General features: G+C 47.0%; 1 protein-coding gene across 1 annotated transcript in view; it reads right to left on the bottom strand.

The window, feature by feature from the left end:
• Positions 1-3,383: 3,383 nt before the first annotated feature.
• LOC144487535 (membrane-associated guanylate kinase, WW and PDZ domain-containing protein 3-like) overlaps positions 3,384-25,625 on the bottom strand; it is a 79,046-nt gene continuing 56,804 nt past the window's right edge. The window contains exon 16 of the mRNA XM_078205620.1: positions 3,384-4,518. Coding sequence (XP_078061746.1) covers positions 3,485-4,518 — 1,034 coding nt within the window. The 3' untranslated portion in view covers positions 3,384-3,484. The remainder of the gene's footprint in view (positions 4,519-25,625) is intronic.

Below are 25,625 nucleotides of genomic sequence, written 5' to 3' on the forward strand. Positions count from 1 at the left end.
GAGTGGTATCGCTAGATTATTAATCCAGAAACTCAGCTAATGTTCTGGGGACCCGGATTCAAATCCCGCCAAGGCAGATAGCGGAATTTGAATTCAATTTTTAAAAATCTGAAATTAAGAATCTACTGATAACCATTGTTGATTGTCTGGTTCACTAATGTCCTTTAGGGAAGGAAATCTGCCATCCTTACCTGGTCTGGCCTACATATGACTCCAGAGCCACAGAAATGTGGTTGTCTCTCAACTCTCCAAGGTCAACTAGGGATAGATGCTGGCCAGCCAGCGACGCCCATATCCCATGAATGAAAAAAAACCTGCCACAGTCCCAGCCAAACAAAGATAGTGGAAGAGGGAGGTGAGGACGGGGGAAGAGGGTAGAACACAGTTATACTGACAAGAGCACCAACAGTCATGAAGCAGAAATGAGTGACAGCACCACATTTGTGTTCGCTTGCGTCTTTATTATTTGTTGGCACATAATCTATACAAGTCAATTAAAATTTCATTAAAATATTAACTCTTTTTAGAAATCCATAATAATATCCTTCATTTAAAAAGATGTGCATTTGATTTCCATGGGATGCTCCAGACAACCTCACATGGAGTGAAGAATTTCATCAAGAATAGATACTGTAGAAACGTAGGAAACTCAGCCACAGATTTGAACTTAGCAAGTTCCCACATTCAACAATGAGGTAAGTGATCTGTTTTTATTCAGTGAAATTGGGTAAGGAGTCAATACTATCCCCAAGATACCAGGCACAAAGCTACTCACCCCACCCCCAGAGGTTAATGTCTAGCCCAGTGTGATGCTTCCTCAGTACTGAACCTCCAACAGTGCAGCGTTCTCTCAGTGCTGACCCTCCTACAGTGCGGCACTCCCTCAATACTGACCCTCTGACAGTGCAACACTCCCTAAGCACTGACCCTCTGACAGGGCGGCGCTTCCTCAGCACTGACGCTCCAACAGGGCAGCGCTCCCTCAGCACTGACCCTCCGACAGTGCGGCGCTCCCTCAGCACTGACCCTCCGACAGTGCGGCGCTTCCTCAGCACTGACCCTCCCACAGTGCAGCGCTCCCTCAGCACTGACCCTCCAACAGGGCAGCGCTTCCTCAGCACTGATGCTCCAACAGGGCAGCGCTCCCTCAGCACTGACCCTCCAACAGTGCGGCACTCCCTCAGCACTGACCCTCCCACAGTGCAGCGCTCCCTCAGCACCGATGCTCCGACAGTGCGGTGCTCCCTCAGCACTGAACATAAGAACTAGGAGGAGGAGTAGGCCATTTGGCCCCTCGAACCTGCTCCACCATTCAATAAGATCAAGGCTGATCTTTTCGTGGACTCAGCTCCACTTACCCGCCCGCTCACCATAACTCTTAATTCCTTTACTGTTCAAAAATCTATCTATCTTTGCCTTAAAAACATTCACGAGGTCGCTTCAACTTTACTAGACAGGGAATTCCACAGATTCACAACCCTTTGGGTGAAGAAGTTCCTCCTCAACTCATTCCTAAATCTGCTCCCCCTTATTTTGAGGCTATGCCCCCAGTGCTAGTTTCACTTGCCAGTGCAAACAACTTTCCTGCTTCTATCTTATCTATTCCCTTTATAATCTTATATGTTTCTATAAGATCTCCCCTCATTCTTCTGAATTTCAATGAGTATAGCCCCAGTCTACTCAATCTCTCCTCATAAGCCAACCCTCTCAACTCCGGAATCAACTTCGTATCAACCTAGAATCTTCTCTGTACCCCCTCCAGTGCCAGTATATCCTTTCTCAAGTAAGGAGACCAAAACTGTACACAGTACTCCAGGTGTGACCTCACCAGCACTTATACAGCTGCAACGTAACCTCGCTGTTTTTAAACTCCATGCCTCTAGCAATGAAGGACAAAATAAATTCAATTTGCCTTCTTAATTACCTGCTGTACCCTTCCCAATCATCATAGAATCATAGAAACCCTACAGTGCAGAAGGAGGCCATTCGGCCCATCGAGTCTGTACCGACCACAATCCCACCCAGGCCCTACCCCCACATATTTACCTGCTAATCCCTCTAACCTACGCATCTCAGGACTCTAAGGGGCAATTTTTAACCTGGCCAATCAACCTAACCCGCACATCTTTGGACTGTGGGAGGAAACCGGAGCACCCGGAGGAAACCCACGCAGACACGAGGAGAATGTGCAAACTCCACACAGACAGTGACCCGAGCCGGGAATCGAACCCAGGACCCTGGCGCTGTGAAGCAGCAGTGCTAACCGCTGTGCTACCGTGCCGCCCGAACTTCACTGAATTTCATGCAAACCAACTTTGTGATTCCTGCACAAGGACACCCAGGTCCCTCTGCACAACAGCATACTGCAATTTTTTACCAGTTAAGTAACAGTCCATTTTGCTGTTATTCCTATCAAAATGGATGACCTCACATTTACCAATGTTGTACTCCATCTGCCAGACCCTTGCTCACTCACTTAAGGGATCTATATCCCTTTGCAGACATTCAGTGTTCTCTGCACACTTTGCTCTACCACTCATCTTAGTGTCGTCTGTGAATTTTGACACACTACACTTGGTCCCCAACTCCAAATCATCTATGTAAACTGTAAACAATTGCAGTCCCAATACTGATCACTGAGGCACAGCACTAGTCACTGATCGCCAACCAGAAAACACCCATTTACCCCCATTCTTTGCTTTCTGTTGGTTCTGTTTCAATCCTCTGTCCATGCTAATACGTTACCCGTAGCGCCATGCATCACTGATGCTCCGGCAGTGCAGCACTCCCTGAGCACTGACGTTCCAACAGCGCGGCGCTCCCTCAGCACTGACTGTCCAACAGTGCGGCGCTCCCTCAGCACTGACTGTCCAACAGTGCGGCGCTCCCTCAGCACTGATTCTCCGACAGAGCGACACTCCCTCAGCACTGACTCTCCGACAGAGCGACGCTCCCTCAGCACTGACTCTACGACAGAGCGACGCTCCCTCAGCACTGACTCTCCGACAGAGCGACGCTCCCTCAGCACTGACTCTCCGACAGAGCGACGCTCCCTCAGCACTGACTCTCCGACAGAGCGATGCTCCCTCAGCACTGACCCTCTGACAGTGCGGTGTTCCCTCAGTGCTGACCCTCCGACAGTGCGGCGCTCCCTCAGTACTGACCCTCTGACAGTGCGGTGTTCCCTCAGTGCTGACTCTCTGACATTGCGGCGCTCCTTCAGTACTGGTACTGGATTATGGGGGTCAGCTGAGGGCCGTCTGATGTTGAGGCAAGAATGAGACTAAGACTGAAGATTAGTAACATATTCATCTCCCACTTACCGTCCTCCCACTCACCCCTTGCTCCCCTCCCCAAGGGTTTGTTTCTAATGGGTATCCAGTTCCAGACCTGTTTATTATTCCACCATGTGGAGCTTCACCTCTCCACAGCCTCTCTGTCTGATCTGTCCATCCCCTCCCCCAACTAACCTTCACCTCATCCACTACCTGTCGATTATTTCTTGAAGTTTCCCTCTGCCTGGCACCAGCCAGGGGCCTGGTGCAAGGATGCCCAGCAGCCTGTCTCGGCGTCTGTCTCCGCGCCCACTCTGGCTGCCACACTGGGCACAGTACTTCTCGGCTGCTGTTTCATCTGGTTGGAGAGCCCTGCTGGCAAAATCCAGAGCCTTCCCAATCATGGAGTGCATCTGCCTTTGCTCATCAAAGCTGCCACTGGACAAAGCCTCCTGACTAGGAGAGGCCTCACTATCTCCTGAATCAGTCTCTTCATTCCCCGAATCTGTCTCGCCATCCTCCCAATCAGTCTCACTGCTCTCCTCAGCCTGCTGCCCAGTGTCCAGAAAGGCTTGGAGCCTTGAGAGATCAGGGAGAGCCTGAGGCCCAGTCATGCGGAGAGACTGGGGCTTAGTTTTACCTGGGAGAGCCTGGGGCTTAGTTTTACCTGGGAGAGGCTGGGGCTCAGTCTTGTGGAGTGCATGGGGCCTAGTTTGACCTGGGAGAGCTTGCGGCCCAGTGTTGTGAAGATTCTGGGGTCCAGTTTGAGTTGGGAGAGCCTGGGGCCCAGTCTTATGGAGAGCCTGGGGCCCAGTCTTGAGGAGAGCCTGGGGCCTTGCCTTGAGATGAGCCTGGGGCCTTGCGTGATCTTGGAGAGCCTGAGATCCTGGGTCAGGTAGGGCTTCAGGCCGTGCTTCAACGTGCTGCCTCTTGGCCAGCCGACTGCCTCCCCGGCAGTTTTCTGTATTAGGCTGGCTGTCCAGGCAATCATGGCGGGTCCTTGATGCCCGACTACCTCGGGCCTGGGACTGGACCACCTCAGCCAGCCCACCTCTCTTCCTAGAACGTGCTGCCTCAGAGGAGGAGAGAACTGCAGTGGGATAGTGGGACTCAGGCCCCAGGCTGCCCTGGGTCTCCAGGGAGTACAGCTCACTCTCACCCCTGGGGATCTGGGACATAGACTCCTGATGGTCTGGAAAGAAGGTGACTCTTCCTGGCTCCGCCACTACGGTGACATCAGGACCTGCGAGGATATAAAATTCTCAGATTATTAACATTCCAGCAAAGCATAGAGTAGCAGCAATACAGTCCTGATAAGTGCTGTGCCTGTCCTGGGAGTGTTTGATGGGGACAGTGTAGAGGGAGCTTTATTCCGTATCTAACCCCGTGCTGTACCTTTCCTGGAGGTGTTTGATGGGGACAGTGTAGAGGGAGCTTTATTCCGTATCTAACCCCGTGCTGTACCTGTCCTGGGAGTGTTGGATGGGGACAGTGCAGAGGGAGCTTTACTCTGTATCTAACCCCGTGCTGTACCTGTCCTGGGAATGTTTGATGGGGGCAATGTAGAGGGAGCTTTACTCTGTATCTAACCCCGTGCTGTACCTGTCTTGGGAGTGTTTAATGGGGACAGTGTAGAGGGAGCTTTATTCTGTATCTAACCCCGTGCTGTACCTGTCCTGGGAGTGTTTGATGGGGACAGTGTAGAGGGAGCTTTACTCTGTATCTAATCCCATGCTGTACCTGTCCTGGGAGTGTTTGATGGGCGCAGTGTAGAGGGAGCTATACTCTGTATCGAACCTGTTCATTCCAGTCCAGAATTTATAATATCAATATAATAATCTAATTTGCTTGATGCTGCATGCTGTTTGAACAAACAGGAATGCGGACACTGAGAATCTGCCTTGAAGGCAAAATTCGTTGTACTCTTTGGTGATTAATGTGGTGCAGAGAGTAAATTCCACGCCCAGCGTGATACCAAAAGCAGCAGGAACAACACGAATCTACTGAGCTTATGTAAATGGGATAAGTTTGGGATTGATACAGGGCTATGGGGAGAGAGTGGGGCTGTGAGATTAGTTTGGATTGATACAGAGCTATGGGGAGAGAGCAGGGCAGTGGGATTAGTTTGGGATTGATACAGGGCTATGGGGAGAGAGCAGGGCAGTGGGATTAGTTTGGGATTGATACAGGGCTATGGGGAGAGAGCAGGGCAGTGGGATTAGTTTGGATTGATACAGGGCTATGGGGAGAGAGCAGGGCAGTGGGATTAGTTTGGGATTGATACAGGGCTATGGGGAGAGAGCAGGGCAGTGGGATTAGTTTGGGATTGATACAGAGCTATGGGGAGAGAGCAGGGCAGTGGGATTAGTTTGGGATTGATACAGGGCTATGGGGAGAGAGCAGGGCAGTGGGATTAGTTTGGGATTGATACAGAGCTATGGGGAGAGAGCAGGGCAGTGGGATTAGTTTGGGATTGATACAGGGCTATGGGGAGAGAGCAGGGCAGTGGGATTAGTTTGGGATTGATACAGGGCTATGGGGAGAGAGTGGGGCTGTGGGATTAGTTTGGATTGAAACAGGGCTATGGGGAGAGAGCAGGGCAGTGGGATTAGTTTGGGATTGATACAGGGCTATGAGGAGAGAGTGGGGCTGTGGGATTAGTTTGGATTGAAACAGGGCTATGGGGAGAGAGAGGGGCTGTGGGATTAGTTTGGGATTGATACAAGGCTATGGGGAGAGTGTGGGGCTGTGAGATTAGTTTGGGATTGATACAGGGCTATGGGGAGAGAGCAGGGCAGTGGGATTAGTTTGGGATTGATACAGGGCTATGGGGAGAGAGTGGGGCTGTGAGATTAGTTTGGATTGATACAGGGCTATGGGGAGAGAGCAGGGCAGTGGGATTAGTTTGGGATTGATACAGGGCTATGGGGAGAGAGCAGGGCAGTGGGACTAGTTTGGGATTGATACAGGGCTATGGGGAGAGAGCAGGGCAGTGGGATTAGTTTGGGATTGATATAGGGCTATGGGGAGAGAGTGGGGCTGTGAGATTAGTTTGGATTGAAACAGGGCTATGGGGAGAGAGTGGGGCTGTGGGATTAGTTTGGATTGAAACAGGGCTATGGGGAGAGAGTGGGGCTGTGGGATTAGTTTGGGATTGATACAAGGCTATAGGGAGAGTGTGGGGCAGTGAGATTAATTTGGGATTGGTACAGGGCTATGGGGAGAGTGGGGCTGTGGGATCAGTTTGGGATTGATACAGGGCTATGAGGAGAGAGCGGAACGGTGGAATTAATTTAGGGATCGATACAGGGCAATGTGGAGAGAGCAAGGCAGTGGGATTAGTTTTGGATTGATTAGTTTTGGACTCGTCAACATTAAGAGCATTCAAATGTTTATTGGATAAACATATGGATGATATTGGAATAGTGTAGGTTAGATGGGCTTTAGATTGGTTTCACTGGTCGGCGCAACATCGATGGCTGAAGGGCCTGTACTGCGCTGTAATGTTCTATGTTCTAATGTTCTATGTTCTATGATACAGAGCTATGGCAAGAAAGCGGGGCAGTGTGATTAGTTTGGGGATTGAATCAAGGCTATGAGGAGAGAGCAGGGCAGTGGGATTAATTTAGGAATTGATACAGGGCTATGGGGAGCGAGTGTGGCAGTGGGATTAGTTTGGGGGAATTGATACAGGGCTATGGGGAGAGAGCGGGGCAATGGGATTAGTTTGGGGATTGATACAGGGTTATGGGGAGAGAGTGGGGCAGTGGGATTAGTTTGGGGATTGATACAGGGCTATGGGGAGAGAGTGGGGCAGTGGGTTTAGTTTGGGATTGACACAGGGCTATGGGGAGAGAGCGGGGCTGTGGGATTAGTTTGGGAATTGATACAGAGCTATGAGGAGCGAGTGTGGCAGTGGGATTAGTTTGGGGGAATTGACACAGGGCTATGGGGAGAGAGCGGGGCTGTGGGATTAGTTTGGGGATTGATACAGGGCTACGGGGGAGAATGGGGTAGTGGGATGAGTTTAGGATTGATCAATCACAGGGACACTGGGATTAGTTTGGATTTGGTAAACAAAGGGACAGTGGGGAGATTATTTTTGACTTTGCTGGTTGCTTGGTTACAGGTTGACACCTCACCATGCAGTGGGAAGATCGTGTGTGTGTCTGTTGCCACAACAACACAATAATTCAGTAAATGCAGCAGTCCTGCATTCTGAGTGAGACTAACCTTCTCATAACTGTTCAATGTCTATTCTGGCATTTGATTATTCTACAGCTCAGCCTCCAGACTTAGATCCCCAAGAGGCCAGACTCTCAGGTGTAGGAATTATTGCAGTCTGATGTCGAGACCTTGTCTGCCAGACTCACTGGCGCTCCCCGGGGCACTGTCGCTCCCCGCAACCCCCCACCTCCCCTCCCAGGGACACTTGCACACTACCCCAAGGACAGTGTCACACTCAGGGACACTGTGGCCCTCCCAGGGACACTGTCACTCCCAGTGTTGACTCCAATGACACCAGGTACTCTGTACTCTGTGCCCCCCCACCCCAGCCCCATCCCCCCCACCCCTGGACACTGTCACACCCAGGGACACTGTCATGCACCCTCCCCCCACCACCCCAGGACTCTATCACCCCTCCCCCTCCCTCCCAGACACTGTCAGTCCCACTGTTGACTCCATTGCCCCCAGAGACACTGTTGCCCCCCCCCAGGACTCTATCGCCCCCTCCCCGGGACACTGTTACTCCCAGTGTTGACTCGATTGCCCTCAGGGTCACTGTCCCCCCAACCCGCCACCCCCGGCCGGGATACTGTGGCACTCCCCACCCCCCCAGGGACACTGTCGCACTCCCCCAGGGACACTGTTGCACCCCGCCCCCCAGGAACACTGTCACACCCCCTCCCCTCTGGGACAGTGTCGCCCCCCCCCCCCCCCTCCACCCAGGGACACTGTCGCTCCCAGGGTACATGGGCCCGGGATATTATAGCTATTACTGAAACATGGCTAAGGAGGGGACAGGACTGGCAGCTCAATGTTCCAGGGTTCAGATGCTACAGGAAGGACAGAACAGGAGGTAAGAAAGGAGGGGGAATTGCGTTTTTGAATAGGGAGAACATCACAGTAGAACTGAGGATATTTCTGAGGTTTCACCCACTAAGTCTATATGGGTAGAACTGAAAAATAACAAGGGGGAAATCACTTTGATAGGATTGTACTATAGGCCCCCAAATAGTCAGTGGGAGACAGGAACAAATATGTAAGGAGATTACAGATAGCTCCAAGAAAAATAGGGTGGTAATAGTAGGGGACTTTAACTTCCCCAACATTGACTGGGACAGCCATAGTATTAGGGGCTTGAATGGTGGGAAATTTGTTGAGTGTATTCAGGAGGAATTTCTCATTCAGAAATGTTAGTGAGGAATCACTTTGAGACCAGTGACCATAATTCCATTAGTTTTAAGATAGTTATGGAGAATGATAGGTCTGGCCCAAAAGTTAAAATTCAAAATTGGGCAAGGCCAATTTTGATAGTATTAGACAGGAACTTTCAAAAGTTGATTGGGGGGAGTTTGTTGGCAGGCAAAGGGACGGCTGGTAAGTGGGAGGCTTTCAAACGTGTGTTAACCAGGGTTCAGGGTAAGTACATTCCACTTAGAGTGAAGGGCAAGGCTGGTAGAAGTCGGGAACCTTGGATAACTCGGGATATTGAGGCCCTAGTCAAGAAGAAGGAAGAGGCATTTGACATGCATAGGCAGCTGGGATCAAGTGGATCCCTTGAAGAGTATAGACGGTATCGGAGTAGAGTTAAGAGAAAAATCAGAAGGGCAAAAAGGGGACACGAGATTGTTTTGGCAGATAAGACAAAGGAGAATCCAAAGAGCTTCTACAAATACATAAAGGACAAAAGAGTAACAAGGGAGAGAATAGGGCCTCTTAAGGATCAACAAGGCCATCTATGTTTAGATCCACAAGAGATGGGTGAGATCCTAAATGAATATTTCTTATCAGTATTTACTGTTGAGAAAGACATGGATGTTAGGGAACTTGGGGAAATAAATAGTGATGTCTAGAGGAATGCACAAATTACACAGGAGGAGGTGCTGGAAGTCTTAAAGCGCATCAAGGTAGATAAATCCACGGGACCTGATTAAGTGTATCCCAGGATGTTGTGGGAGGCTAGGGAGGAAATTGCAGGTCCCCGAGCAGAGATATCTGAATCATCGACAGTCACAGGTGAGGTGCCTGAAGATTGGAGGGTGGCAAATGTTGTGCCTTTGTTTAAAAAGGGCTGCAAGGAAAAGCCTAGGAACTACAGGCCGGTGAACCTAACGTCTGTAGTGGGTAAGTTGTGAGAAGATATTCTGAGAGACTGGATCTACAGGCATTTAGAGAGGCAAGGACTGATTAGGGACAGTCAGCATGGCTTTGTGAGTGGAAAATCATATCTCATGAATATGAGTTTTTGAAGGAGTAACCAAGAAGGTAGATGAGGGCAGTGCAGTCGACATTGTCTACGTGGACTTTAGCAAGGCCTTTGACAAGGTACCGCATGGTAGATTGTTGCATAAGGTTAAATCTCATGGGATCTAGGGTGAGGTAGCCAATTGGATACAAAATTGGCTTCTTGACAGAAACCAGAGGGTGGTTGCAGAGGCCTGTGACCAGTGGTGTGTCTCAGGGATCGGTGCTGGGTCTGCTGTTATTTGTCATTTATATGAGTGATTTGGATAGAATTTTAGGGGGCATGGTTAGTAAGTTTGCAGATGACACCAAAATTGGTGGCATAATGGACAGTGAAGAAGTTTATCTAGGATTAACTGGATCTTGGTCAATTGGGCCAGTGGACTGATGAATGGCAGGTAGAATTCAATTTAGATAAATGCGAGGTGATGCATTTTGGTAGGTCGAACCAGGGCAGGACTTACTCAGTTAATGGTAGGGCGTTGGGGAGAGTTACAGAACAAAGAGATCTAGGGGTACAGGTTCATAGCTTCTTGAAAGTGGAGTCACAGGTGGACAGGGTGGTGAAGAAGGCATTCGGCATGCTTGGTTTCATTGGTCAGAACATTGAATACAGGAGTTGCGATGTCTTGTTGAAGTTGTACAAGACATTGGTAATCATAGAATCCCTGCACTGCAGAAGGAGGCCATGTGGCCCATCGTGTCTGTACCGACCACAATACCACCCAGGCCCTATCCCTGTAACCCCACATATTTACCCTAGCTAATCCCCCGACACTAGGGTCAATTTAGCATTGTCAGTCAACTTAGCCTGCACATCTTTGGACTGTGGGAGGAAACCGGAGCACCCGGAGAAAACCCACATAGACATGGGGAGAATGTGCAAACTCCACACAGACAGTGACCTGAGGCCGGAATTGAATCTGGGTCCCTGGTGCTGTGAGACAGCATTGCTAACTAATCACGAAGCTACTGTGCCGCCTTTGGTAAGGCCACATTTGGAATACTGTGCACAGTTCGGGTCACCCTATTATAGAAAGGATATTATTAAACTAGAAAGAGTGCAGCAAAGATTTACAAGGCTGCTACCAGGACTTGATGGTTTGAGTTATAAGGAGAGGCTGGATAGACTGGGACTTTTTTCTCTGGAGCATTGGAGGCTGAGGGATGATCTTATAGAAGGTCGAAAAAATAATGGGGGAATAGATCAACTAGATCGTCAACATCTTTTCCCAAATGTAGGGAATTTTAAAACTAGGGGGCATAGGTTTAAGGTGAGAGGGGAGAGATACAAAAGGGTCCAGAGGGGCAATTCTTTCACACAGAGGGGTGGTGAGTGTCTGGAACGAACTGCCAGAGGCAGTAGTCGAGGTGCGTACAATTTTGCCTTTTAAAAAGCATTTAAACAGTTACATGGGTAAGATTGGGAGAGGGATATGGGCCAAACGCAGGCAACTGGGACTAGCTTAATGGTTAAAAACTGGGCGGCATCGACAAGTCGGACTGAAGGGCCTGTTTCCATGCTGTAAACCTCTATGACTCTGTGAGTCACTGTCACCCCCAGAGTCACTGTCACCCCCAGAGTCACTGCCACCCTCAGAGCTGACTCCCAGGGACACTGTCATTCCCAGGGCAGATGCTCAGGAACACTGTCACTCCCAGGGACACCGTAACTCCCAGAAACACTATCATTCCCAGGGCTGTCTTCCAGAGGCACTGTCGCACCCAGGGACACTGTCACCCCCCCAGAGACACTGTCACCCCCCAGAGTCAGTGTCACTTCCAGGCCTGACTCCGAGACACTGTCACTCCAATGGGTGACTTCAGGAAATCTGTCACTTCAAGGGCTGACTCCCAGAGACAGTCACTCCCACTGATCCCAGTGCTCAGCAGACTGCCCAAGATCCAGTCTGCGACTGGGCTCTGCCAAAGGGCCTATTGGAGCGATGAAGCTTTACTGAAATCTGTGGAAGTCGGGTTACCTGTCTTGTTGTGTCACCGCCAGCCCAACATATTGGATGTTGCAGACCCTATCATGCCAGCGTCAAGATTGTAGGTTTTCCCATTTCTAATCAATGGGACTCCCCCGCCCCCCCCCCCCCCCCCCCCCCCCCCCCCCCCTTCACATCCATTCCTCCTTCAATTCCAGAACGTTTACTGGACACAAGGAGGCCGTTCAGCCCACTCGGTCTGTGCTAACTGCAAATGAGCTGCCCAGTCTAACTTCACTTTCCTGTTCCAGCTGTGTATTCCTGTCATTTAAGGCAGCATCATGCATATCCCAGCATTGTCTGAAATGTGCCCAGGGTTTAGGCCTCTCTCACCCTGTGAGACAGTGAGTTCCAGAACCCGGCCAGCATCTAAGTGAAGGAATTTCTTCTCGGCTCCCCACTAGTCCCTCTCCTCATGACTTTCCATTTCTGCCCTCCTGATTCTTGATTTTTCTGCCGATGAAAATCCCTCTGTATACGTCCCTCAGAATTTTGTAAACCTCCAGTTAATCTCCCTCAGCTTCCTGGTTTCCAAAGGGAACAACCCAGTCCATCCAAACTTCCCTTAACTGCAAAAATTCTCCAGTCCATGTTACTTCCTCTGTCCAATCTCTGTACTATCTCTTGTGTGATTGTATCCGTCCTGTATTGTCAGGACCAGAACAGCGTGCTGTGGCCTAACTAATGTTTTACACCGTTCGGGCATAACCTCCCTGTTCTCTGAGCTGTGAGTGACAAATTAAAGTAATGTTCCGAGGGAGGCATGGTGGCACAGCGGTTAGTACTGCTGCCTCACATAGCCAGGGACATGGGTTCGATTCTGTCCAGGTGACTGGGTAAAGTTTGCACGTCCTCTCTGCACCTGAGTGGGTTTCCTTTGGGTGCTCCGGTTTCCTCCAACAGTCCAAAAATGTGCAGGTTAGGTGAATTGACCATGTTAACCTGCCCCTTAGTATCAAGAGATGTGCAGGTTAGGTAAACTGGCCACGATAAATTGCCCCTTAGTGTCCAAAGCTGTGTAGGTTACGTGGATTAGACATGGTAAATGTGCAGGATTGGCGGGGAGGGGGAGGGGCAAGGCCAGGTGGGGTGCTCGGTGCACTCGATGGGCCAGATGGCCTCCTTCTGCACCGTAGTTTCTAAGGTTCTATCCACCTCATCTACCTGTCCTGTGACCTTCAAGTACGCAAATCAACATGCACTCCAAGAACCCTATGCTCTTCTCCACTTCTCAGCTTCGTATCATTTTTTTGAACATTCCCTTGCCTCATTTGTCCTCACACTTCTGTCGACTGAATTCTAAATAGCCAATTCTTTTCCACTGGATCAGTTCATTGATATCCCCCTGTAGTTTGCAGCTTGCTTCCTCAGTAACAATGCACGGTCAATTTTCATACCATCTACAAATGTCTTAATCATCCCCCTACAATGTGAGTCAAAATCACTGATACGTGTCGGGAATCGAATCCTGAGCCCCGTAGAAGCCACTGGAAATCGCCTTATAGTCACTGAGCCCATTTTGGATCCAACGTTCCACTTTCCCCTTGAAGGACTTGCCTCACCATGAGACCTTTGTCAAAATCTTCACTAAAATCCATACAAATCGCATTAAATACTCTCCCCTCATCAATCCTTTGTTATACATATTCAAAAAATCCAATCAATTAGACAGACCCCAGCTTCCCAAATACAAACTGACTGTGATTCTCTTCTCACCTGTCTTTTTAAACACTGGCCAATACATCAGCGTTTATTCTTTACCATCGCTGGATAGACCAAGCATTTACTGTCCATCCCTAGTTGCCCCTTGAGAAGGTGGCGATAAGCTGCCTTCTTGAACCACTGCAGTCCCTGAGGTGTTGGGTACACCCACAGTGCTTTATGGAGGGAGTTCCAGGATTCCAGCAACGGTGAAGGAAAGGCAATATATTCCTAAGTTAGGACGGAGAGTGACTTGGAGGGGAACCTCCAGGTGGTGGTGTTCCCAGTTATCTGCTGCTCCTGCCCTTCTAGATGTTTGTGGCAGTGGGTTTGAAAGGTGCTACCTAAAGAGCCTTGGTGAGTTGCTGGGATGCACCTTGTAGATGGTACAGATGGTTGCCACCATACGCCAATGGTGGAGGGAATGAATGTTTGTGGGAGGGGTAGCAATCAAGTAGGGCTGCTTTGTCCTGGATGGTGTCAAGCTTCTTGAATATTGTTGGAACTGCACTCTTCCAGGCAAGTATTCCATCACACTCCTGACTTGTGCCTTTAGGTGGTGGACAGACTTTGGGGAGTCAGGAGGTGAATTACTGGCCGCAGGATTCCTAGCCTTTGACCTGAGCTGGTAGCCGCAGTATTTATAAGACTAGTTCAGTTTCTGGTTAATGGTAACCTCCAGGATGTTGATAGTGGGGGGTTCAGCGATGGTAACACCATTGAATGTCAAGGGGCGATGTTTAGATTCTCTCATGTTGGAGATGGTCGTTGTCTTGCCCTTGTGAGGCGTGAATTTATATGTTACTTGTCAGCCCAACCCTGGATATTGCCCAGGTCTAGCTGCATTTGGACATGGACTGCTACTGTTTCTCAGCATCTTTTTCTGTCACCTGCAATGATTCACTCTATTCTTTTCTCCTATCCTGTGCCCCACTGACTGCTAACACCAAACCTGCAGCTAGACAGGATAGGAAAATCTAAGCCTTTGCTATTTTGTGTTCTTGCTTCACTCAGCAGCCCGGCTGCTTCCATAGATGCTGGAACTCTTAACTCTGTTTACACCGTCAATACTTGACATTCCTCCTCTGTAACTACACTGACTGTTCCGTCCTTCTCTTTTGTGAACACACACACACACACACAAAGTACTGATGAAGAGGCACGTCCACTGTCTTCTGCACCCACACACATTTTCCTGATATTTTGGTTTCGAGCTCTTTTCCTCTTGAGGTTTACACATTGAGAAATTTTCTCACACTCTCCTTGATTTTACTGACCAATCTACTTTCACCCCTCTCCTTAATTGCCTAATTTCTTTCGTGATTTTCACCCAGTTTTTCATCTATTCCCTGAAGGTTCATGCGGTGTTGGGTTCTCAGTTTCTGACACTAAGTTTTCCATTTTATTCCTATTCCCTTGGCTCTCCCAGGTTTGGGGGAGTGTCCAGTTTTGGGAATCTTGGCCTTTTTGTTTGTGGGAATATTTGGACTCTGAACCCTGTGTATCTGCTCCCTCAATGTCTCTCATGGCTCTGACACTGACTGATCTTTGAGCAGCTGTCTCCAACCCAATTTAACCAACATCGCAGCGGAGTCACCTTACCCATTGCGATATTTAACACTTACCCACAACCTTTCCCCTCTCCCCTGGAGACACCCGACCTTTCCCCTCTCCCCTGGAGACAACCGACCTTTTCCCTCTCTCCTGGAGACACCCGACCTTTCCCCTCTCCCCTGGAGACAATCGACCTTTTCCCTCTCTCCTGGAGACACCCAACCTTTCCCCTCTCCCCTGGAGACAACCAACCTTTCCCCTCTCCCATGGAGACACCCAACCTTTCCCCTCTCCCCCAGAAACACCCGACCTTTCCCCTCTCCCCCAGAAACACCTGACCTTTCCCCTCTCCCCCAGAAACACCTGACCTTTCCCCTCTCCCCCAGAAACACCCGACCTTTCCCCTCTCCTCCAGAAACACCTGACCTTTCCCCTCTCCCCCAGAAACACCCGACCTTTCCCCTCTGCCCCAGAAACACCCGACCTTTCCCCTCTGCCCTGGAAACACTCGACCTTTCCCCTCTGTCCTGGAAACACTCGACCTTTCCCCTCTCCCACCGGGAAACACTCGACCTTCCCCTCTCCCCCCGGAAACACCCGACCTTTCCCCTCTCCCCTGGAAACACCCAACCTTTCCCCTCTGACCCGGAAACACCCGACCTTTCCGCTCTCCCCTGAGAACACTTGATCTTTCCCCTCTGCCCCCAGAAACACCCAACCTTTCCCCTCTGCCCCCAGAAACACCTGACCTTTCTGCTCTCCCCCAGAAACACTTGACCTTTCCCCTCTCCCCCTGGAAACACCCAACCTTTCCCCTCTGTCCTGGAAACACCCGACTTTTCCCCTCTGATCCAGAAACACCTGACCTTTCCTCTCTCCCCTGGAAACACCCAAACTTTCCCCTCTGCCCGCAGAAACACCTGACTATTCCGCTCTGTCCCAGAAACACTTGACCTTTCCCCTGTCTCCCTGGAAACAGTCAACTTTTGCCTCCTTTCCTCGGAACACACAACCTTTCCCCTCTCCCAAAGGGAGCGCACAACTTTTTCCCTCTCCCCTGAAAAAAACTTGACCTCCTCCCACTCTTCCCGTGAACACATGACCATTCCCCCCTCACCCCGCCATTCCCATTTGAAGACTGTGGCACTGTGGGATGTGGAGGAGCGAGGGCTACGCACCGAATCCGGTCGGTATGACCGAGGAGAAAGTAACAGGGTTCACCATGCCTGGAGTTGGTGACACAGACGGAGAGGTTGGGAGGGTTCGTCGCTGAACGGACAGATGGAAGCGTCAGCAGCAGAGAGAAAGAGAGGAAAAGAGAAGGAGAGAGTTAATGATTTCCAGTCAGTTGGATCAGCATAGCTGAAGCTCAGGAAGAAAGACGTTGTGCTCCGACCGCACCTTTCATCAGCTGCTCACCGCCAGTGAGGAGAGTTTGAATTGAAAAAAAGCCACTGTTGGAATGGAAGAAGCTTCACAGCGAGATCCCACAAAAAGGAATCTGATAATGACACAGATCATCTGTTTATAATGATGGTGGTTCAGGGATAAATATCAGCCCCAAGATTCCAGGATAAGATTCCCTCGCCCCCAACTAATTCACACACACACTAATACAGACATACACACACATACAAATACACACACTAATACACACTAACGCACACTAATACAGACACACATACACACACATACAAATATACACACTAACACACACACACACAGTAATATACACACACTAATGCACACACGCTACTCTACACACTAATATATACACAAACACGCTAATATGTACACACACAATTACACATGCACAATAATAAACATACTATGACACCCACGCACACTAATACACAGATAATATCACACACATACTAACACACACTAATACACACATACACCCAAATATATATATACACACACAATTACACACAGGTATATTAATACACACACACTCTAATACAGACACCCACTGACGCAGACACACAGTAATACACACACTAATATATACACACACTAATACGCACACATTAATACTCACACTTACTAATATACACACACTCTAATGCAGACACACAATACACACAACTAATATATACACACACTCATATACAAGTACACACAAATACACCCACATATACTAATACACACACACCCACATACACTTAAAAACACACAAAAATACAAGGACATTAATACACATGCATACATACACCAATACACACGCACTATGACACACGCGCACTAAGACGCACACGCACTAAGACGCACACAATATGATGCGCGCACACACAATAATGCACGCGCACATAATAATATGCACACATACAGAAATGCACACAAATATACACAAAATAATCTCACATATATTTAAAACACACAAATACATACGCACTACAATACACACACGTTAAAACACATACTACTGCATGCGCACACACACAAATACACACATACACTAAAACACGCACCACTGCACACACACAAAAATAAACATACACAAAAATAAACAGATACACTAAAACACACACACTATATTAGACCATAAGCTATATATATATATAATTAGCCCATCGAGCCTGCTCTGTCATTCAATCATAGCTGGTAAGTTTTTCAACCCCATTCTCTCGCTTTTTCCCTGTAACTCTTTACCTCTTTATGAATCAAGAACTTATCTATCTCGGTCTTAAGTGCACTCAATGACCTGGCCCCCACAGCCTTCTGTGGCAATGAATTCTATATATTTACCACCCTCTGGCTAAAGAAATTCCTCCTCATTTCAATTCTCAAGGGTCATCCCTTTACTCTGAAGCTGTGCCCTCGGATCCTTGTCTCTCTGACTAGTGGAAACATCTTCCCCACATCTATTCTATTCTGACCTTTCATTATTCTGTACGTTTCAATGAGATCTCCCCTCACCCTTCTATAATCCATTGAGTAGAGACCCAGAGTCCTCAGACGCTCTTCGTATGTCAGGTTTTTCATTCCCGGGTTCATCCTCTGGATCCTCTCCAAGGCCAACACATCCTTCCTTAGATATGGGGCCCTAAATTGCTTGCAATATTCTAAATGTAGTCTCACCAAAGATAAAGCCTCAGCAGTACATCTCTATTTTTGTATTTTAGTCCCTTCAAAATGAATGCTAACATTGCATTTATTTTCCTAACTACCAAGTCAACCTCCAAGTTAACTTTAAGAGAATCCTGAACTGAGACTCCCGATTACGGAATTCTCTCCCCATGTAGAACATAGTCTACGCCTCGAATCTTCCTCCCAAAGAGCATAAGCTCACACTTCTCCACGTTGTATTCCATCTGCCATTTCTTTGCCCACTCTCCTAACCTGTCCAAGTCCTGCAGCCTGTCTGCCTCTTCAATACTACCTGTCCCTCCGGCATTCTTTGTATCATCTGCAAACTTAGCCACAATGGCCTCAGTTTATTCATCTAGATCATTTATGTATAGAGTGAAAAGCTGTGATCCCAACACTAACACCATGGGCTCTTATCTTATTTTGCAGACTCCTGTGTGGCACCTTATCAAAGGTCTTCTGGAAATCCAAGTAGATAACATCCACTGGCTCTCCTTTACTAATCTGCTCATCACTTCCTCAAAGAATTTTAACAGATTTATCAGGCATAACCTTCTCTTGATTTAACCATGATGAAACCGTGCACTTCCAAATATTCTGAAATTTCATCCTTAATAATGGACTCTAAAATCTTACCAACAACGCACACACACACTAATAATACACACACAATAGTACACACACACTAATAAATGCACGCCAATACACACAAACGCCAATACAAACACACAAACTTTAATACATGCACACACTAATACTGACATAATAATACATACTAATACACATGCACACACACACATACACTAATACACCCACACAAAATTCACATGCAGAAAAATACACACACACACAACACTACACACTAATACACACACAAATAAACACAAATACACACACACAGTAATGCACACTAATATATACACACACACACTAACACAGAGACAGTAATACACACAAACCACTACACACACACTAATACAGACACACTAATACTAACACAAACACACATTAATACTCATGCACCGACACGCTATACACAGGCGCACACAAACACACTAAAACACCTACATATACTAATACACCCGCATATGCGAATACACACACACAAAATTCACATGCATAATACACACACATTAATATACACACACTAATGTACACACACAAATAAACACAAATACACACATAATATACATCCATATATACACACACTAACACACAGACATTAATGCACACCAAATACAGGTACATTAATATATACACACACACACTAAGACACATGCTCTAATATTACACATATACTCAAAGGCACACATACTAATATACACACACACACTCTAATATACACACACACTCTAATATACACACACACTCTAATATACACACACACTCTAATATACACACACACTCATTAATATACACACACACACATTAATATACACACACACACATTAATATACACACACACACATTCATATAAACACACAATAAATTGGACAAACAACCTGGCATCAAGCTAGGCACTGGAAAAGACAACGGCAAAAAAACCCAGCCCTATTGACCCTGTGAAGTCCTCCTTACTAACATCTGGGGACTTGTGTCAAAATTGGGAGAGCTGTCTCACAAACCAGTCAAGCAACAGCATGATATAGTTATTCTCACAGAATCAGACCTTACAGATAATATTCCAGACACCACCATTACCATTCCTGGTATGTCCTGTTCCACTGGCAAGACAGACCCAGCTGTGGCATGGTGATATACAGTTGGGATGGAGTTGTCCTGGGAGTACTCAGCATTGTCTCTGGACCCCATGAAGTCTCATGGCTTCAGTTTAAACATGGGCAAGGAAACCTCTTACTGATTACCACATTCTGTCCCCCATCAGCTGATGAATCCGTGTTCCTCCATTTTGAACAACAGCACTTGGAGGAAGCACTGAGGGCGGCAAGGGCGCAAAATGTACTCTCAGTGGAGGATTTCAATGTCCACCACCAAGAATGGCCCAGGAGCAACACTACTGATTGAGCTGGTTGGGTCCTAAACGATATAACTGCCAGACTGGGTCTGCATCAGGTGGTGAGGGAACCAACAAGAGGAAACAACGTACTTGACCTCATCTTTATCAATCTGCCGGCTGCAGATGCGTAAGTCCATGACAGTATCGGTAGGACTGACCACTGCACAGTCCTTGTGGAGACAAAGTCTCAACATCACATTGAGAACAGTGTGGCACTATCACCGTGCTAAATGGGACAGATTTCGAACAGATCTAGCAACTCAAGACTGGGCATCCATGAGGCGCTGTGGGCCATCAGCAGCAGCTGAACTGTACTCCAGCAAAATCTGCCTGGCTATCCCCCACTCTACCATTACCATCAAGCCAGACGACCAACTCTGGTTCAATGGAGAGTGCAGGAGGGCATGCCAGGAGTAACAGGCATACCTAAAAATGAGGTGTCAACCTGGTGAAGCTGCCAAACAGGACTACTTTCATGCCAAACATCCAGTCGTGAATGGTGGTGGACAATTAAACTCACTGGAGGAGTGATGGAGGAGCTCAGCACATCAGTGCAAAGGATAAGGCTGAAGCACTTGCAGCAATCTTCAGCCAGGAATGCCAAGCGGATGATTGATCTTGACCTCCTCCAGTGGTCCCCAGCATCTCAGATACCAGTCTCCAGCCACTTCGATTCATTCCACGTGATATCAGGAAATGATTGGAGGCACTGGATGCTGCAAAGGCAATGGGTCCTGACAACTTTCCAGCAATGGTATTGAAGACTTGTGGTCCAGAACTTGCTGCACCTCTAGCCAAACTCTTCCAGTACAGTTACAACACTGGCATCTACACGGCAATGTAGAAAATTGTCCAGATATGTCCAGTACGCATAAAGCAGGACAAATCCAACCCGGCCAATTACTGCCCAATCAGTCTACTCTCGATCATCAGTAAAGTGATGCAAAGGGTCATCAACTGTGCTATCAAACAGCACCAGCTCAGCGATAACCTGCTCAAACTATTGCGGGTCACAATGGGAGAATCGCCCCCAATAATACACACACGCACAACAATACACACACGCATACTAATACACACTCTAACATGCACACACTAACACACACACACTAATACAATAATACACACACTAAGACACAATAATATATGCAAACAATAATACACACAAATACAAACACTATTAACCACCCAATAATAAACAAACGTGTATTCACACGCTAATACATGCACAAATACACTAATACACACTAACATATACACGCATAGTAATATACACATGCACAATAATACACACACATACAATAATACACACACTATGATATACACACAAACTATACATGTTCCCAATAATACAATACACAAATACACACACACACCACACACACAATAATGTACTCAAACCATAATATACAGATACACATGCTAATATACTGAAGGAGGAAATTTTCCAGAAAACCATATTTGTATCATCAAACATATTTTTATTGGACTAATTGGCACCACTCATAACGGGCCAACAATGCAGAGGGGCACCCCCGGATGGATATTCGATCGGGTCTCCCCCTGCACAGCTGAGAGACTCACGAATTTCAGAAACTGCGGGAGATCCCTAATCTGCCTAGCAACAGCCTGTAGCTGCATTTTAAACTGGCCAAGGAAGATCAAGATCCCTATGAAACGAGACAGAGAGTGGGTTATCAAAACCAAGCTATCACTGAAATATTACCAATTCGGCCAAGGCAGACATAAAAATCTGATAAACTAAGAGATAAGGATAAAAGGTTAAGAATGAAATACCCCAGACACCCAACAGGACAGGATGACATTAACACTCAATCTCACAAGCAGGAAACACAGACACGGAACAATAGGACCAATTTAAATAAGAAGACACATAGAGATAGTAATGGGAAACGCATTTAGACACCGGGGCAGGACCAAGTAATCCCATTAACACGAACACACACCATACAAATGCTAATCCATGAAACTTCCTAGGGACTTTTGAAACTGACAGACCACTTTATACATATTGTAAAAAGATGCATAATCAAATGTTCCCGCTCAAATTTGGAGCCCTATAAAGATCCAGGGCTGATGTAATCCAATTGAGATCAACGTGGCCAAGCCACTGTTTCTGAGCTGGCTACGGGGGTCTCCCTGGGATCCCAGTAATTGTACAATAAAGACACGCTTTGAACCTTGATTTGCGACTCAACGTCTATTCTGCACTGGTAAGGGATATTTCCCTACAACAAAATGGCGTAGTCACGGCAGGATTTGATATCTGACTTCTGACTGATGGCCACAGTTTGAAAGTCGGGATCAAATTTAAACGAATCTGATACAAATCCAGAGCAGTCAGAGGCGAGTGCAGGTCTCCGTTCAAAGTGAGGTACCTTTAAGGGTTAGGGTTTGTCTGTTTTGAGTATTGTTGTCTTGTAGAACTGTATAATCTTGCCTAAGTTTTAAATTGAAACAGAAGTCCGCACTAAAGAGGTACAGGTCAGAACAACCGCGTGGAAGAAGGTAAGTAACTTTTAACTTTAATAGGAGTAAAGGACCAGAGGTAAAGATAACAGGTTTTGGGCTATTTGATAACAGGAATTAAGACTAATATAAAGATAAGAACCGCATGCAGAACTAATTGGTGTAACTAACCCAGGATTGTAAATGAAACCGCTGTCTGTGCCAAGGCAATAGGACAAGGGAGTGCTTGACTCAAGGTGCCCTACCCTAAACTGGACGTTAAGAGGAGAAATCTCCCACGCTAAGGTTGGGTTTTGAAGCGGGCGCTAAGAGGGACAGGCACTCAGGGTGCAAGGCACGGACAGTGTAAATCGGGTAACAACACTGACTCTGAAGGGACGAACAACCTCAGAGTCGATACAGTTACTAACTATAACAGGGGCTTTGATAACAGAGTACAGGTGTGTAAGTGTTGAGGAAAAGTGGACCCGATCCATCCTGACCAAGAGACACGACGACGGAGGATCCATTAGGGACCCGGGCGGAGTTTGATAACCTTGTTCGTCTGTAGGGAACACCACAGCCCATAGCAGGATACCCGGTTTTGGGGGGTAACGGATCAACCCTGCTAGTGGGGGTGGTGGCCGAGCGGGAGGCGTTGTACTTAGAGGGGCTGGGAACAGGGGCGGACAAACCCACTAAACAACCAGCACACATCCCAATAAGACAACACAAAATAGTCCAAGCGTGAGGTGTCAGGAATAGTTGGGGGAGCCCAGGGGAAAGAGACCCACTGGAACCTCACTACGAGGCTCTACAGCAATACAGACGGTGCTGGGGCAGTATCAGTGACAGGAGTTGAGGCACTTTTACTGTAGCAGCCAGCATGCGGGGGTTGCAGGACTGCTAGACAGAAAAATGGCAGACCACGTTGTTAAGGGAGAAACTGCAGTAGCTCTCATTTTGAAGTATCTGTTAGCCAGAGAAGCGATTGTTGCAAAGATGAAACGGAACGGGTGGAACGCATCACAAACTTTAGAAGATCAAAGAAAGTGGGTAGACGGAGTTAAACGGGACAAAACAAAAGTAATGGGAGTAATATTAGTGACCCAGTTAGCTGGACTAATTGAGGAAGTAAATGCCTCTATGGAGGAGAGACACAAAGAGACAGAGCAAATTAAAGTATTACAGGAGAGAGTGAGGGAATTAGAATACAGAAACCACACTGCGGAGATAACGCAGAGATCAGAGGAAACGGACCCTCGGCGCCCATACGAGTCAGTGCAGAAACATACAGCCACTCCAGCATCAAAAGAAAACATAGACAATTATAATCTAGCGCCAGTCACGAGAGGAGGGACGTTAGCACAACCAAAGGCAACCTATAAGCCTTTTACGCCAGGGGAAAGGCAGCAGATGGATAGGAGAGATCTTAGTTTTTGTATTTCAGTGTGTTTGTGAGATCTGGTAGCTTGTCGAATGTAGGTAGTTGTTGTTGTAATTAGATTGAGAGCAGGGAGCTCTTTGTTCCTGTGGAATGTTTGCTACAGGCAGTAGGTGCAGTACATTGCACCTTGGTTTAGCCTCAGGGGGGCTGGGAGAGTGTTAAAACTGTAAAGATTCAAGTGATAGGATTTCTTGAATTTACTTCTGCTTTGAGTCAATTACAGTTTGGAAGAAAGAAGAATAAAAGCGATTGTCTTAATCAATGTTCAGTATTCTCTTTGAATGTTTTACACTCATCCCAGTCTGAAATGATAAGTTTGAATGAAAAAGGATGTACTGTGGAATGACTTTTGGAAGCTTCCATGTGTATATATGTGTGTGTGTTTAAACAAAGTGGTTGCGTGAATGCTTTATTGTTGTTTGTTTTAATGTTAAGAAAGGATTTAAACCTTGGAAGGAAGCATGTGCTCTTTCCTTTGTCTTGAAGTAGAAATTATAAGAGTTAGTTGAGGAGTTAAGAGAAGAAAATAAGTTATTTTGTGGAAAGGTAGAAAAGCAGGAACAAAAGACTGAGGTCTATGAATTAGTTTAAAGTATATCAAGTCAGTGAAATACAGTATTAATCGCAGAATATCGCGATTTGCGAACGTCAGATAGTTTAGTATTCTGAACTAGTTAAAATTATGTACTGCCGTCGGAATTTCATGAGCCATCAAGGTTCAAGGTTTGCCAAATATAAAAGCACTGCAAAGCTTAAAACCTAGCCAGTTAAGAAACCAAAATGTTCCTAATCAAATAACTGGTATGTATTGTACCTGCTTTGATTTTGATTAGGCGCCTGTTACTTTTCCTAGAGTGCGGGGGTTTCGATCTGGAGCTCAGTTTAAAAAAAAGAAACGGCTTAAATTAAAAGGGTTTGGATATCACGGGTACGATGTGTAAAGTGGTATGATACAACTGCCGCTTGATTATTTTTATTATACAGTATAGCACTGCCATATAGACACAAGAATAACATCAAATCCTGAAAAGCCTTAACCAACTTTGTATGATATATTCATATACTATATTGGGTATTGATAAAGACATAATTATTTTGTGAAGTACTGTGGTGTAGCGCTTGCACGCAAACAAATGATCAAATTAGAGATAGTGTAAGAGTACTCATATAAAGATCGGAACTGTATGGCATGTGATTTTAATGGGGAAAGCGATGTCTTTTGATAAGATTACAGACAAATGAATGGATGTCCAATTGCAGCCAAAAAAAGGCCAGTACAAAGTGTTATTTAATTCACACTAAGCTTGCTATGGATGGGGGATGCCAATTCCAAGTTGATTCGGACCAGGGAACACATTTCACAGGAAAGGTTCTGAAAAACATTTGCCAACTATTAGGAATAAAACAAAAATTTCACATCCCCTATCACCCACAAAGTTCCGGGATGGTGGAGAGGATGAATCGGACTCCAAAAACAACAATGGCAAAAGCAATGCAATCCTCAGGTAGAAATTGGACAGAAGTCCTACCTGCAGTTCTGATGAGGCTTAGGGCGACCACAAATCGAACTACCGGCTTGACTCCATACGAGCTGATGACCGGGCGAGCAATGC

This window comes from Mustelus asterias, unplaced genomic scaffold (genome assembly GCF_964213995.1).
Source record: "Mustelus asterias unplaced genomic scaffold, sMusAst1.hap1.1 HAP1_SCAFFOLD_853, whole genome shotgun sequence".
Classification (NCBI taxonomy): domain Eukaryota; kingdom Metazoa; phylum Chordata; class Chondrichthyes; order Carcharhiniformes; family Triakidae; genus Mustelus; species Mustelus asterias.